Genomic DNA, 16,854 nt, shown 5'->3' with positions numbered 1-16,854 from the left:
AATGTCACTTAGAAGATGGGACTTATAAAGGAAAAGAATTAGGTCTGGACTTTAACAAAAGTGTAATGATGGGCAAGCCAGGACTGACACCCACTAGAATGTAAGCTCCATGAGGGCAGGGCCTTTGCTGCTGAGTCTACACAGCCTTCACATTGACCTTTGCTGGGAGGTGTGCTCCGTACTTGTATGTTACATCACTCAGTAATACAGTCCACAATATGAATGTGGCATTACCCTGTTGCAATGGGCTCCTGTCCTCCCCACAGCCTCTTCTCAAATTGGGCTCTTATTATTTGGGGCCCCGTCTTGTTTTCCAAGGATTGTGTACAGTGTAATTTAACTATCTTTTGTGATTTTTCTGACAGTCCAGATTGAAACAGATTTTTTTAACTTTACAAGAAGTTGCTGCATATTATACAGTTGACTTTTATATATCAATATTAAGACAGGTGTTTACTGTCACACTTTGAAAGTGTCACAAGTAGTTACCAATGACAGTTTTCTTGATCAACTTTGAATTTATTATTGATTTCTGATTCTCTGCATTTCCATCCAACTTTGACATGTTTGCCTTCTGATTACTGTAGCATTTCTTTGATCAAAACTTCTCAGGTAGGGGCAATGTCATATTTTCCCCCATACCCATGAAATGAATACCAAAAAAAACTTGTGGGAATTTGATAATTTTATCAAATTTATTACTAAGGCAAGGCTGACATTTATATGCTCTTTCCTGTCGGTAGTAATAAAGCATGATTTGGGGAAAGGGTATATATTAGAATGTAGGCTGTACATCTCTTTGATCTGGAAATCATATAATTGGAAGTTATGATTATGAGATTGAAATTCCAAGCAGATGAACATTACATCGATGATGGCACTGAATTTTTTTAAAAAAAGATTTTATTGGGGAAGGGGAACAGGACTTTATTGGGGAACAGTGTGTACTTCCAGGACTGTTTTCCAAGTCAAGTTGTTGTCCTTTCAATCTTAGTTGTGGAGCGTGCCATTCAGCTTCAAGTTTTTCTTTCAGTCTTAGTTGTGGAAGGCGCAGCTGAGCTCCAGGTCCAGTTGCCATTGCTAGTTGCAGGGGGCGCAGCCCACCATCCCGGGAGTTGAACTGGCAGCCTTGTGGTTGAGAGCCCACTGGCCCATGTGGGAATTGAACCGGCAGCCTTCAGAGTTAGTAGCACGGAGCTCTAACCGCCTGAGCCACCGGGCTGGCCCACCACTGATTTTTTAAAAGTGGAAATAAGTGTATATCTATAGGAATTTGAGTTTTGATATATTCCTGTATTAACCTGAAGCCATTAAAAATTATGGCATATATCTGTAAAGACTGAAGAAATACGTAATATGGGCTCTGAGAGATTATAGACTGAAGCCTTCATAGCACAAGCAGGCAATCTTTGTGAGTGTGTGTATGTGTATGTTTGCATGTGTTCATGTGTAAGACAGTGTGTAAAGAGATAGTACTCAGTGCTTTTCCTTTGCAGGGAGCATTTTGTCTATTTTATAATTTCATAACTTATGTTTTAGTATTTAATTCAACATGGAATATTACCAAAGCAGTAAATTATTACAATAGAATTTTTAAAGTACTAAGTAATTATTCCTTATAGTTAAGACCTCATAATATGAGTGTCGTGCGTTGTCATATGGCATATAAAATCAGAATTAAGCGAGGGACTCTGGAAGCCAGTTTCAAAACCAAAATACTTTTGGTTGTTTTGCATACACAGATATATTAATGAGTTTCAACACCGTATCTTTGTAATGTATGCATGCTATGCTTTATGTATAAATTCATAACAGAGAGAGGGCTAGAAACAAAATGGGTATACATTCATCGTGGAGGTATTAAAAAAAAAAAGATTCCCTGTTGAAAGGTGTGCATAGGAAAGAACATGCATAATAGCCATGCCCCCGCTGGATGTGGAACAAAGAGCAGGTTTGTATGCCACTCCATACTCAGACACGATGGTGATAGTAAAGGGCTTTACTCAGCAAATTATATCTAATTGGGGACTAGTTTCCACAATGGATTTTCTGTACCATACCTTCGCAGTACACTAGGTACTTACTAAGGTCCATGCTGTCTCAATTTGTGCGGTGTATTGGGAGTCCCCAAGATGTCCTCCAGGTCTGTCATTGGCTAGGATTACTCACTAGACACGAGTTATACTCATGACTATGATTTGTTACAATGAAAGAATGCAAAGTAAAATGAGCAAAGGGAAAGTTACAAAGGATGAAGTCGAGGAAATCAGATGTAAACTTCCAAGAGTCCTTTCTCTATGGAAACACACGATGTACTGAATTCCTTCAGCATTGAATTGTGATAACGTGTGAAGTGTTTACCAGAGAGGCCCTTTAGAGACTGAATGCCCTAGGGTTTTATTGAGGGCTGGTCATGTAGGCGCACTCTGCTTGGCATCTACCAAGATCAGAAACTCTCAGAATGATAATAGGTGTTCAGCATAAACTACATTGTACAGAATGCTTAGGAACTGTGAGCTCCTATCAGGGAATGGTAGGAACCCAGACACCAGTCAAGAGCCAGCCTTGCAATAAGGCCTTTCTAAGGCTACCATTCTCAGTTCTGTGTTATCTTTCCTGCAAATAAGACATCAGAAATCCAGTGCCGGGGCTGGCCCAGTGGCTCAGGCGGTTAGAGCTCCGTGCTACTAACTCTGAAGGCTGCCAGTTCGATTCCCACATGGGCCAGTGGACTCTCAACCTCAAGGTTGCCAGTTCAATTCCTTGACTCCCGCATGGGATGGTGGGCAGCGACCCCTGCAACTAGCAACAGCAACTGGACCTGGAGCTGAGCTGCGCCCTCCACAACTAAGACTGAAAGGACAACAACTTGACTTGGAAAAAAGAAGTCCTGGAAGTACACACTGTTCCCCAATAAAGTCCTGTTCCCCTTCCCCAATAAAATCTTAAAAAAAAGAAATCCAGTGCCTTCATTTTTTGTTTTGTTTTGCTTTGCTTTTTTTCTGTCATAAGATACCATAATAGGTCATCTTTCCTCAAGATAACTTGTAACCAAAAACTCAGTAGAGAAAACCAAAATTATTTGTTGTCCTTGTAACTGATTGGACTGCAGAGATGGCTTACATGTACTCTCCTGGGTAACATGAGCTCTATGTTGGTCACAAGATAACCATAGCACCTGTGAGCTTTGCAGTTTTTTGTTTGTGTGTTCTTCTTTGTTTATAGTCAAGAGCAAAGAGCTGTCTCATTTGTAGTGTGTAGTTCATGTCCAAAAGTGCATGAGGCCTCAAAACTTGACTCCCATCCCTGTTCAAGATTAATTCCCTAGCTTTGTACCAAGTTCATTCAGTTTCAGCTCCCACTTTTCACCATGAGTTTGACTTACCTGTACATTTCTGGCCCCTGGGGATTTGTTTCCCTGTCTTAAGTCTAAGCTGGCTACCGTGATGATTAACTGTTTGACTGGGTCAAGGGGTATTGGTGAGAGAGTTTCTAAATGAGATTAGCGTTTCAGCCAGTGGACTCAGACTGTCCTCCCCAATGTAGGTGGGCATCATCCATCCATTGAGGACTTGACTAGAACAAAAGGAGGAAGGAGGAATTTGCCCATTTTGTTTCCTGCCTACCTGCTTCAGTGGAGACATTTTTCTGGCCCTCAGACTCGAATTTAAACCATAGGCTTCCCTTGTTCTCAGGCCTTGAGGCTTGGTCTGAATAACACCCACCAGCTTTCTCGGGTCTCCCTTTTCAGCTTCCATAATTGCATGAGCCAGTTCCCTGTACATGTATCTGAATGCATATTTACCTGAGATATCTGCTCACCATGCTTCCCGTTTGGAACTGGCACAGGCCACAGGCCTTGGGATAACAACATGGGTGTCGGCCTGGAGTTTCTTGGGGGCATTTGGTTAACTACATACATTGAGTAGAGGTCAAAGACAACCCTAGATGGAGAAACTGGGGTGGGGAACACCTGCTGTAGATCTAGGATTGGGCACCCCACCTTGACAGCACTGTTAGTTGTGGAGGGAGATTTTAAAAACTTAGATGAAGGAACTCAAATTGTGGGGATTCTTGAGGCACAGGGTCTAGAGCAGGGCCTCACTTGCCTCGCCCTAAGGGTAGTACTCCTCTTGTCACCTCCCGTTGCCAAGGTCACCCCATCATCTTGCAAAGCACACCACAATGACTATCCTTGTTCATTTGTTTTTGAGCCCTAGTCTTACAGTAGTGTTTCCATTTTTTGGATGGAGATTGCTAAGATCAGGGCACGTACACCTCAGTGAAATTGACATACCAAAACTGTATTCTGAAACGATTGGACATATATCACAGAGATTGTACTACTAAGTATATTCCCAAGAGCACCGACAACATATATCCACATGAGAACTTGTGCAAATGTGTTCATAGCAGCATTATCCACAATAGGTAAAAAGTGGGAACAATCCTACGTCTATCAACTGATGAATGGATAAACAAAATGTAGTGTATCCACACAATGCAATGTTTTTCAGCAATATGAAGGAATGAAGTAGTGGTTAAAGCTACTACATGGATGAACTCTGACGACATGCCAAGTGAAAGCAGCCAGACGCAAGACAGAATGTGCGGTATTATTTCATTTATATGAAATGTGCAGAATAGGCCAATCCATAGAGACAGAGTAAATCAATGGTTTTCAGGGGCTGGGGGTGGAGGATGGAGTTGGGAATGAGGAGTGACTGCTAATGTGTAGGGGGGTTCTTTTGGGGCAGATGGGAGTTATAGGACCATCTAAATCCTATAAGATGCACAGCATTGTGAGTCTTCAAACATGGAGACATGATAATCCTCCTGTAAGTGTTAAAACGTAGCTATATGAAATTAGCACAGGTTCTTCCAAGAAACAAAACCAGCAGTACTACTATACACATTCAATACACTAGAAAAACCTAGGGTGATGAGTCATCCAAAAGAAGGTGAGGAAGTGGTTACACAAAAAACCTCATGTGCAACTCTTGGTAAGATGGACTGCTATAGCCATTACGAAGGTCAAGCTGGCTAATGTTTAAGTATACACATATGCTACGAAATAATTTCATTCCTGGGCATGTATTCCAAAGAACTCGCATTGGTCTATTCCAAAGAATTCCACATTCTCAGAGGTTTAAAAGCAGATATGTGACAATGTGTATTTCATTATTGGCAAAGGCAATGGGAAGAGCAGGTAGGTAAAATGTGGGTGCAGAAAATGGAATTCTGTGAATTTCCATCTGCTTTGGTTTTGCCATTTTGTAACTTCTTGAGATGGATATTTTCTGAATCGATTTTCAGCTTCCCTTCTATTTTAACATAGGCACTTAAGGCTCAACATTTCCCTGTATGGATAGTTAAAATCTCCAGTTCCAATTATGAGTTTGATTTTTTTTTTTTTTATAATATGTATGCTTTTGCTCCTGGCAAAGACTAAAAAAAATGGTTTGCTTATGAAAATAATAGCTGCCATTTATCAAATGTTTCCCATGTTCGAAGCACTGTATTCAATACTTGACACTGTCCCTAATCCTTTGAAACAAACTGTAGAGTTAGTGATAATAGCCTTGCCTTGCAGACGAAAAAACTGAGACTCAAGAATTGTTAAGACGTTTGTGCATAGTTGGACAGCCTACACTGGCAGAGTGAGAAGCTGAACCCATGAATGCTGGGCCCACGCAGGCTCTCCCAGTGCCCCTCACTGCCTATCCACTCACTCCCTTCCAGGCTTTTGCCAAAAACTGCCATGCCGGGTTGAGAAGAGGCTTTCTGTTTAAAGAAAATGTGTGTGGGGGGGGGAGGGAAATTTACTGTTTGGTTTTGATTTTCTGCAATATTATATGAGAGAAGGTAGAGTATTGGATTATCTTTTCAAGGTTGAGAAACACTATAATGAAGTAAAGTTTAGCATCCTTGAGAATGAACAGATACATTACCCATGAGCCTGCAAGTGTCAGGCAGATGGCTTTTATTCATTCATTCACCAGACATTTCTAGAGAGGCTATTTCTTGGGGAGCATTGTGTGTAAGAGATGGAACCAAATGGGCAGGATCACCATCTCGGAGCCTTCGCTCCCTTGATGAGCCCTGCCTGTCCCAAGACTAGAGCAGGGAGTACTTGACCCTCACTGAGAGGTTCTGTGAGTACTTTAGTCAGTTGTGCTGTTGTTTCTGTCCCCCCAACATAACAGAGAGGGCTGGTGATGGTAGTCGTGATTATAAATGTATGCTCTACCCTGTCATGACCTTTTGGATACTGACCCAGTAAGGAGTGTGTGCAGTTAAATCACCTCCCTGAATCATCAGTAGCCCAGCTGCAGAGCTCCTCTGCTCACTCTGGGCACTCGAGGCCTCATCTCACCAGCTTTGTGTTTTCTGTCCCCTATGCAGTAACTGCAGATGAAATGGCCTCTCCACATCCCCTCCAGCACCACAGTCAAGGACACCAGGTCAGCGTTCCCAGCACACTTAGTAAGTCTGTTTCTCCTTAAAGAGCCAAAGGGACACTCTTGCTCACCTCGCCCCATGTCACTGCCACCCTTTCACCTTCCCAAAGCTGATAGGGTCTAGAGACATTGCTTCAAGTGTATGAGCATCATGAGGAAAAGCTGAGCAGTCAGGGTGTTAGCAAGCAGGTTGTTACCCATGCATTTCCCCATCCCTTCCATCTCAACACACATGCACATACCACCTGGGATGTTGTGTGATTTTTTTTTTTTAAATACTAGTTTTGCTTATTCTCAAGTGAAATAGTTGCGCCCCTGAACCCTGTTAGTCTCTTTTCCTATCATTCAGATGTCTCAGTTTGGGAGTTTTCTGTCCTCCCCTCCCTTCCCTTTCTTTTCCCTCTCCATTGTTGAATCACTTTTATTGCATTGCTTGACCGGCATTCATTCATTAAAATGGTTGGCTTGTTTTGATCTACAATTAAAATGATGCGTGAAATTGATTCATGCTACAGTGTGCTGTGTGGAGACATGGGCTCTACAGCCTACAGTGCTCACTTTTTTTTTTTTTTAACCTTTAACCTTCTTCACCCATTGAATCTTTCTCGTTGTGGTTCTGTCAGTTTTGCTTTATAAAATATGAATTTACTAGTTCCCGGTAACTTGAAACTTTTATCATTCTGAAGTGTCTCTCCGTATGTCAAGTAATGCTTTTTTCCTTAAAGTTCACCTGGTCGAATATTAATATCATAAATCATATAATTATGGAAATAATTTGAAGCCTATGATGATATCTTTCATTTGCTTCTGCAAGGGCCGAAAGATGCTAAGAAAACACGTTCACCTTTATGCAATTTCAGGGATTGAGATGATCTGACGTTTGGTGACTTGAGTTCCTGCCAAAGAATGCCCAGTTTCCTTCTGCTCTTATTCCTATGGTGAAGCTCTTTGGAGTTTACCAGGAAGCCTCTGTGGTAGGCAGTGGATTTATGTCAGTTAGCCCCTCCAATCTGTGTAAAATGCTACTCGGCTTCTCAATGAACAGAACCTACACTCTTCTAAACACGACATGCTAGGATGAATGCCAGCCAAGACATCAGCCCATGACCATGTTCTCGGGGATTCCCGGAAGTGAAAACCAGGAGTTCAAAGTAGGCGGGCACTTCCGCATCAGGGGTGCGACTTTGTCCGTTTTCCGCTTGGGAATTGTAGTCCACGAAGGTGGTACTGTTGTCGTTTAGCCCCCTTAGCCTTCTGGGACATGTAGTCCAGAGCTTCGTGTAGTCATACGTACTGCAACTACAGTAAGGCCGGGCTGTAAACATTTTTCCCCGCGGAATTCTGGAAAGTGTAGGTCCCAGAGCTCGGTGCAGTCGCAAGCCCTTCATTTCAGGGAGTGCCGTGCTGGGGCATCCGGGAAATGTAGTCCAGGAGCTCCTGGTAGTCACTACAGGCACTTCCGCCCCGGGAGGACGACGTAGCAGCCATCTTTCCCGTGGTTATGCTGGTTCAGGTCGGTTGTTCGCGACCCATTCAAACTTCCCCGAATTGTGCCTGCCAAGAGCTACCGGCTTTTTGTTTGGGGAGAAAGAAGAGGAACGGCTAACAGCGGAGGTTAGAGGGCGGAGATGGTGATTTGAGTTCTCAGGGTGGAGTTTCTTTGCGTTTGGGCCATCCCGAGGATGGGGCGGTCTCGGTCGTGCTTCGCGGGGTTTGAGGGTCTCCCGGGTTCTCTGCACCCTCTAACCCAGCTCCCCCACCTACCACTTCATGCGGTGTCACATTGGATGCATCACTTAACCACTCTGTGCCTTCGTTTGCTGTTCTGTAAAAGAGAAGTAAAAGTATTATCTTCCTAATTCGTTTCTAGTAGAATGTTCTGAGAAAGACGAGATAGTACAAGTAAAAGGTTTAAAACTGCCTGGCACGTGGATTATTGTTATTAATACTACTATCATTCTCTGAGAACTACCCAACTCACAGTGAGATTCTGTGAGCCCCGGAAGCTGAATTGTCCTGGACCCCTAGTATTTTTTGGAAGGAGAGAATTGCTTCTAGGTGGTAACCCGGGGGGTGTGAGTCATCGGGGATGCAAACAGTCCTAGTGTCTCACAACTTCTTTTCCTTCCCCAGCTCTGACTTCTCAAAAAGCACTCCACGCAGGAGAAAACAGCTCCACGTGAGTAGGACTTGGCATTTTTCTACCACCATAGTCACAAAAATTGGAGAATGAGTAAGACGTGTAAATGGACATGGGTAATGGTCATAACTAAGCCTTAGTTGCTAAGTTCCATCCAAAAGCTTATACAAGTGAACACATTTCTGTCACACAGAGGCTCTGTGAAGTGGTGCTGCTAATTCTCCTAATTTAAAGATGAGGCTGAGATGCAGGGGACATAACCTATTTGCCCATGGTCACCCTGCTAGTAGGAAGCAGAGAGCTGGGGCTAGAACTGAGTCCAGCAGTTGAGTTCATTAATCTCTGTGGTATAGTCTCCTCAAGCGTAGGGAACGGTCTAGAATCATATCAGGGAAGTAGATTGTGACCTGATTGTGGGAACCTTGAGAGCAAGGTTTAGGCTGTTCTATGAATTTTTTAAATAGTTTTCTCAACTGTTTTACTATTTTATTTCAGATAATATTTGTGTTTTAGAAGTAACATGATCATAATGGAAAACTCTGAAGATACAAAACTATATAAAGAAAAATTTAAATTACCCATAACCTTAGGATGTAAACATAACCATTGTTAACGTTTTAGTGCCTTTTTGTCTGGTTACTCGTATGTATTTCTGTTTAGCGGAGGCTGTTTCCTTTGGAATTGATGGTACACTGCAGTGCTACTCAAATTGTGTTCTGCAAACCAGTGGCATTGGCATCACTTGGGTAGACATGCCCATGCTTGAGCCCTATATGAGACCTTCTGATTTAGAATTTCTGCAGGTGGGACCTAGGAATCTGTATTCCAAGAAGATCCTGAGGTGATGATTCCTGTACACAGGAAAAATTGAGAAGCCAAGGAAAGGTTCTTGTCTGGAAACTGAGGCCTAGAGTATTGACCCTGCCGACTGTCACAGATAAAACGGAGCTGGATACCCCAGAGCCCTACTCAGTTCAGTGATTGCCCCCCACTAATTATTATCAGCTGTCAAGTCTCCTTGCAAAATTCTGGCATGAGCAGAAGGCAGCTAGCAAGTATAGAGACAAAATAGAAGGAATTAGAAGTCACAAAGATATATTTCTCCCAGGCTTAGGGGAGTGGATTCATTGCCGTCTTTTGTGATACAGGACTTCTGCCTGAAGTGAGAAGATGGGCTAGTATAGTCATCATCATCAGAAATATTGTTATTGTGTTATTACTATGACTTTCCTAATTTCTATACATTTTTTAATGTAACTTCATACTTACAGAAAAATTGCAAAAATAGTATAAGGAATTTGCATATATTCTTTACCCAGACTCTTTAGTTTATGTTTTGCCTACTTGCTCTGTTGATGACCATCACCCAGATACTGCCAGGAACATACCTGTAATCAAAGAATTAAGTTTGTTTTAGCTTGCTGCAGCAAGGAAGCCTACACACCGTGGGGAATCATGGGGCGTCTTGGGGAGATGCAGTTAGGAGGGACTGCTTATAGGGTGTTGGCTTGTGCTAGCTGATTGGGGAGAGTTGTAGGCAGTGAGGGAGGGTTTGTTCTGAATTGGATGCTGTTGAGAAGCAGAAGCAATTTGATGACTGAATATTTTAAGAATTTTTATCTAGTAAATGGGAGAAACAACATGAGACTGGAGTTGTCACTGTTAACAAACTGTTAGCTGGGAGGGGCAGTTCTTTGGCTGTTTTTGCCACTGTAGAATGTAGCTTGTTTTTGTCTCTATATTATGGAGTGTCTTATCTTTTTATTGTTCACAATGATCACTCAGTGGCCCTGATTTTCGTTCATCAGTTGAAAACACCAAGTTCTAGCTGCTGAGGCAGTTAGATTGTTAGTTACTCTTTTTTTTCTTTCACAGCTTTATCATGCTTAACATATTTGGGGGGTTTTGTGCTGAACCATTTGAGAGCAAGCTACAGACAGTGATCAAAGTGGAATTATTTACATTGATAACATACTGTTATCTAGTCCATGGTTCATATTTAAATATTTTCAGTTTTCCTAATAAAATCTTTGAGAGCAATTTTTTTTTTCTGGTTCAGTTCAGTTACATGCATTGCACTTGGTTTTTTTGTGTGTGTGTCATTAGTCTCCTTTAATCTAGAATGATTTCTCAGACTTTTTCTTTTTTGCTATTGATATTTTTGAAGAGCAGTGGCAAATTTTTTGCAAAATGTCCCTCTTGTTTTGGTTTATCTGATATTTGCTCAGGGTTAAATCCAGGCTATACATAATCAGTAGAGACGGCACAGAAGGGGTGAGGCATTCTCAGGGCTTCACATGAAGCAAATGTCTGTTTGTTGGTTTGTCCCAATTGGTGGTCTCACCTTAGTTTTCTTAGTAAAAGTGTCTGCCAAGTTACTGCTTTTCCATTTGCAGTTACTACTTTAAGACTACTATATGTCTATCTTATTGCTCACCAAACTTTCTCCAATTTTTAGCATCCATCGGTGATTTTCTACTATCTTTTCATTCTACATTTATTAGTTTGCATTCTACCATGACAGAGTTCTAAGAGCTTTCTCTTCTTACCTATTCACTTATACATTCCCATATTTATAACTATATTCGTAACTCAGATTCCTGTCTTTTTCATTTAAATTAGGTATGGACTGTCAAACTATTTTTTTTTTTTATTGTTGCAGAATTATGGGTTTTCTCTACCTCCATGCATATTTGTCAAAGGGGCACTTTCTGTTTTAAAAGAAACATCATACATTTTTATACCTTTTATAAAAAGGTGTCTGTGTCAGTGTAAATATCATTAGTGAGGTAACACGTTGTTAGGAAGACAAAACCAGAGACTTTTTGGAAGTTACAGAGTCTCTAACATGACAGAGCAACAACCTGTGCACTCCATGTATCTTACAATATTCTATTTGTAGAAATCAGACTTATAAAAATAGTATCTATCTATAGAATATTGTCTGCTTTACTCCAATTGCTAAGAAATAGGAAACCTTGACAGTGTTCTGAGAACTTTCTATCTTACGACAATCCCATGAGGTCTATACAGTTATTCTCCCCTACTTGTAGATGACAGAATTGAAACAGAGATGTTAATAATTTACCTAAGATGATACTGCTAGAGAATAGCCTCTCCAGGATTTCAACCCATGCATATTGACTCCAGAGCCTGCCCTTACATTTTTTGTCTCAATTTACACCATACGCAGCATAAGAATGACTCCTGTCAAAGCTACAGGCACACGAGTGATGGGGCCACTGTGTGTGGTTGGGCAGGCTGTTCCCTGAACTGCTCCTGAAAGGGGCAGGGCGAGTATCTGGCATCCACGCCAAGTTCTGTTCAACAAGCTGCGTGCAGCTGCCGCTACCCTGAGGACCAGGCACCTTTGGGAATTCACAGTGAGCAGCCGCGTGGGTTAATGACGTCCTTGACCAGTTTCCATTGACTTTTTTTTCCTTTTCCTAGTCCGTCTTTCTAGGACTCTGTTTCCCCAGAAGGAAAAAGAAAAAATGAGCATGTTCAAGGTGAGTAGGGCTTGCCTTTTTTTTTTTTTAAGATTTTATTGGGGAAGGGGAACAGGACTTTATTGGGGAACAGTGTGCTCTTCCAGGACTTTTTTCCAAGTCAGGTTGTGAGATTGAGATGTATGTGTGTGTTGCAGGAGGCAGTGACGTTCAAGGACGTCGCTGTGGGCTTCACAGAAGAGGAGCTGGGACTGCTGGACTCCGCCCAGAGGAAGCTATACCAGGATGTGATGGTAGAAAACTTCAGAAACCTGGTCTCAGTGGGTGAGGACAGCCTCTCTCTGGAGTGTCTTTGTGACCTTAGGGCCCTTGAGTTTGGGGACCAGACTTTCCCAATACCTGTAGGACACAAGAGACAGAATATTCCTGGTCTTTCTAAAGAGGATGTTTCAGGTCTTTTTCATTTGTGTTTGGTGTAAAAGAAAATAAACTATAAATGAACAGTATACTGCTATACTTTACCTATATTCTTTTCCAAATTTACTCTTGTCCCATTAGTGAATTATAAAACCAATTTATTGAATCCTACTAGCAATTTTTAATAGAGTAGAAAATATTAGAGCTCCTTAGGAAGAATACAATACACTGCAGCAAATACTGGCCAATTGCATGAGTGGTGTAAGAACCACTAGGAGGAGACCTAATGAAAATAAACATTGGTTAGAAATGGGCCATTCAACCATTGTTGAAGTAATATATATTTATGTATCAGGGGTGCCAAAAAAACGTATACAAGGGGACACTTTGGTCAACATTGCTCAAGCAGTAGTTCGCCATAATCAGAAGTGTCTGGAGACATTGAGGGTAACCACTTTGAGCATCTCTTGTAATTGCAGAAGTCAAACATGACTTGTATTCATCTTTTGTTATCGATATATATTGAGTATTACAGTTTTAATACAGTTTTCCTTTCTTAAAATGTGTATACTTTTCTGATACCCTCTGTATGTATGTCTGGGTCATGAAATAAATGCTATTTCTTCAATGGATTGTGTTAAAAAAAATTTGAAAAACACTGCTTTCAATATCCTGAATATGCAGTTAGAACTCCGATTTCCAGCAAATTTCAGCTCCAGTGTATTCATTTGAAACTTGACTTTGCATGTTCTCAGGACATCAGCCCTTCAGGCGAGACATATCACATGTAGAAAGAGAAGAGCGGCTTTGGATGATGAAGACATCACCGCAGATAGAGAGAAATTTAGGTAAAAACCAAGTAATTGTGAGTTCTTATAGTTGACTGTCCATTGATTTTCTGACCACCTCTAGGCCCTTGCACAGTCCAAATTGTCAAATCTCTTTTCCTAGATTATTGCAACAGCTTTCGTGCTGGTTGCCTGCTCCCACCCTAGCCCTCCTATCATCTGTTCTCTAAGTAGCAGCCAAAGTGACCCTTTGTAACCTTAAATCAGATTATGTTATTCCTCTGTTCAAAATTCTCTTATGGCTTATTTTACTTAGAATAAAAACCACTTAACATGGACCATAGAGTCCTCTATGGTCTGCTGTTAGGAGCTTAATGGACTGCCGCCTGGTTTCTGTGGGTATATAAACCAGAGAACTCCATATAGAGTGAAAAAGATAAGCTAAACCATCCTGAGGTTCATTAAAGTCTTATGCTATGTCTTAAGTGTGAAATCTTGAATCTTTGAGCAAAGCTTTCACTTGTCCATATCTCTGAATTCTCTGTCTATATAGGTGATAACAATCAAAGTGAGTTGAGGACTGTTCAAGACCGACGACCACATGAAGAGCTTTCCTGCTGGCAGATCTGGCAACAAATTGTAAATGACTTAACCAGGTGTCAAGATTCCATGATAAAAAGTTCTCAGTTCCACAAAAAAAGTGAATCCCTCTGTCAAGTTGGGGCAGGACTGTCTATTCAAATTTCTGAAGATGAGAACTATGTACTAAATTATAAATTGGATGGTCCCAGTGACACTAGAAATCCAGAGTTTCCAACTCTGAGAGCCCAGGATTCTTGGAAGAAAGCTTCCCTGACTGAGTCACAGAATTACCAGAATAGATATCCGCAAATTTCCAGTGAAAATAAACTGTGTCGATGTAAACGGGATGTTGACACCATCAGTGGGATATCATATCACCTCAACGATCTTGCAGTACACAAAAGTGAAAACTCTTATAGCAACAATGATTATGGAAGAGATAGCATGAAAATTTCAGCATTGGATCAGAATAGTATGATTCACCCAGGACAAAAACCTTACCAATGTAATGAGTGTAAAAAAAATTTCACTGATCTCTCCACCTTTGATCTTCATCAGCAATTACACTCAAAAGAGAAGTCTCAAAATTGCAGTGAGTGTGGAAAAAGCTTCTGCTATAGCTCAGCGCTCCATGTTCATCAGAGAGTTCACTTGAGAGAGAAACGCTATAACAGTGATACGTGTGGTAAGGAATTCAGTCAGAGTTCACGTCTGCAAACTCATCAGAAAGTCCACACGGTAGAGAAACCGTTCAAATGTGAGGAATGTGGGAAAGGCTTCAGTCGTAGATCAGCACTTACTGTTCATGGTAAATTACACACGGGAGAGAAACCTTATAATTGTGAGGAGTGTGGGAGGGCCTTCAGTCAGGCCTCCCATCTTCAGGACCATCAGCGAGTCCACACTGGGGAGAAACCATTCAAATGTGATGCATGTGGTAAGAGCTTCAGTCGGAATTCACATCTTCAGTCCCATCAGAGAGTCCACACGGGAGAGAAACCATATAAATGTGAAGAGTGTGGGAAGGGCTTCATTTGTAGCTCAAATCTATACATTCATCAGAGGGTTCACACAGGAGAAAAACCCTACAAATGTGAGGAATGTGGTAAAGGCTTTAGTCGGCCTTCAAGTCTCCAAGCCCATCAGGGAGTCCACACTGGAGAGAAATCATACATATGTAATGTGTGTGGTAAAGGCTTTACTCTGAGTTCAAATCTTCAAGCACATCAGAGAGTCCATACTGGAGAGAAACCATACAAATGTGATGAATGTGGGAAGAGCTTCAGGAGGAACTCCCATTATCAAGTTCATCTGGTAGTCCACACAGGAGAAAAACCCTATAAATGTGAGGTATGTGGGAAGGGCTTCAGTCAGAGTTCATATCTTCAAATTCATCAGAAAGCCCACAGTGTGGAGAAACCTTTCAAGTGTGAGGAATGTGGGCAGGGCTTCAATCAGAGTTCACGACTTCAGATTCACCAGCTGATCCATACTGGGGAGAAACCATACAAATGTGAAGAGTGTGGGAAGGGATTCAGCCGTAGAGCAGATCTTAAAATTCATTGCAGAATCCACACAGGAGAGAAACCGTATAATTGTGAGGAGTGTGGAAAGGTATTCAGGCAGGCCTCAAATCTTCTGGCCCATCAGAGAGTCCACAGTGGAGAAAAGCCATTCAAATGTGATGAGTGTGGGAAGAGCTTTGGGCGGAGTTCACACCTTCAAGCTCATCAAAAAGTCCACACTGGAGAAAAGCCATACAAATGTGAGGAGTGTGGGAAGGGCTTTAAATGGAGTTTGAATCTTGATATGCATCAGAGGGTGCACACGGGAGAAAAACCGTATAAGTGTGGAGAGTGTGGGAAGCACTTCAGTCAGGCCTCAAGTCTTCAACTTCATCAGAGTGTCCACACAGGAGAGAAACCATACAAATGTGATGTGTGTGGTAAAGTCTTCAGTCGGTCTTCACAACTACAATCTCACCAGAGAGTTCACACAGGGGAGAAACCTTACAAGTGTGAGATATGTGGTAAGACCTTCAGTTGGCGATCAAATCTTACAATTCATCACAGAATCCATGCTGGTGATAAATCCTATAAAAGCAATAGGGCTGGTACTGGTAAGAACACAAAAGAGTCTACACAGGTAAAAAGTGTTATAAAATAAATTTTTTAAAAAATTGAAGTGTCATGTGAATTCTTCCAATCAAGTTCAAAAGAAAAAAATTTTTTTTTCATTAAAGCAGTGTTTTAGTCATAGCTTAACGTTTCCTAGTAGTCAGGAGGGCACACAGCAGAGAACCCTTGTAAGTAAGGGCTTCCATTAGAACTTTGACCTTCATTAAAGATTACTCAGGAGAGAGACCTTAGAAAGGGTAAGAATTTTATCAGGCCTTGCACAAAATTATCATGATGGACAAGCTAAAGTTAACATCCAGTAGAATGTAAGCTCTAAACACAGACCTTTGTTCTGAGTCCATTGGTCTTAACGTTGCCAGGTACTTGACAGGTGCTCCATATTTGTTAATAAGGGGGGGAAATTATATTTGAAAACTTGAGATCACCTCCAAAATTTCATACAAATTTGTATTCAGAACAAGAAACTGAAATGAAACCTTACAAAATCAATTCAGGGAGACAAAATTGAAATGTTAGAAAACCATTCAATACTGCAATCTATAGTATTAATTTGGAATTGCCCTGTTGTGATTAGCTTCTGTTCTCCCCTGGTCTCTCATCAAGTTGGGTCCTGTCATCTTGGACTTTGTCTACTGTTCTATAGATTTTATACAGTATAAAGTCAATTATTTTTTCTGACAATAACAACATCACATGATTGACTTTTTTCAAGAATTTCAAAGCAGGGGTTTAAATGTTAGACTTACTAATGACAAACATTTCTTCGCAGCCAATGAAAGAGCTGCTCTTTCGATAATATTGGGTATCCACTATTCACTCCATATGTGCATGGTTCTGACCTTGACTCCCATCTGCATCAAATAATAAACTTCTAGCTGT

General features: G+C 41.3%; 1 protein-coding gene across 1 annotated transcript in view; it reads left to right on the top strand.

Moving 5' to 3' along the window:
• LOC109460807 (uncharacterized) overlaps nucleotides 1–16,003 on the top strand; it is a 32,634-nt gene extending 16,631 nt beyond the window's left edge. The window contains exons 6-10 of the mRNA XM_088800741.1: nucleotides 8,601–8,640; nucleotides 12,052–12,110; nucleotides 12,248–12,374; nucleotides 13,223–13,315; nucleotides 13,809–16,003. Of these exons, the coding sequence (XP_088656867.1) occupies nucleotides 8,601–8,640; nucleotides 12,052–12,110; nucleotides 12,248–12,374; nucleotides 13,223–13,315; nucleotides 13,809–16,003 (2,514 nt within the window). The remainder of the gene's footprint in view (nucleotides 1–8,600; nucleotides 8,641–12,051; nucleotides 12,111–12,247; nucleotides 12,375–13,222; nucleotides 13,316–13,808) is intronic.
• Nucleotides 16,004–16,854: the final 851 nt, after the last annotated feature.

Source organism: Rhinolophus sinicus, chromosome 8, assembly GCF_057876585.1.
Source record: "Rhinolophus sinicus isolate RSI-liver-muscle chromosome 8, RSI-T2T, whole genome shotgun sequence".
In the NCBI taxonomy this organism is placed as follows: Eukaryota; Metazoa; Chordata; class Mammalia; order Chiroptera; family Rhinolophidae; genus Rhinolophus; species Rhinolophus sinicus.
This window is presented reverse-complemented; position numbering and strand designations above follow the sequence as displayed.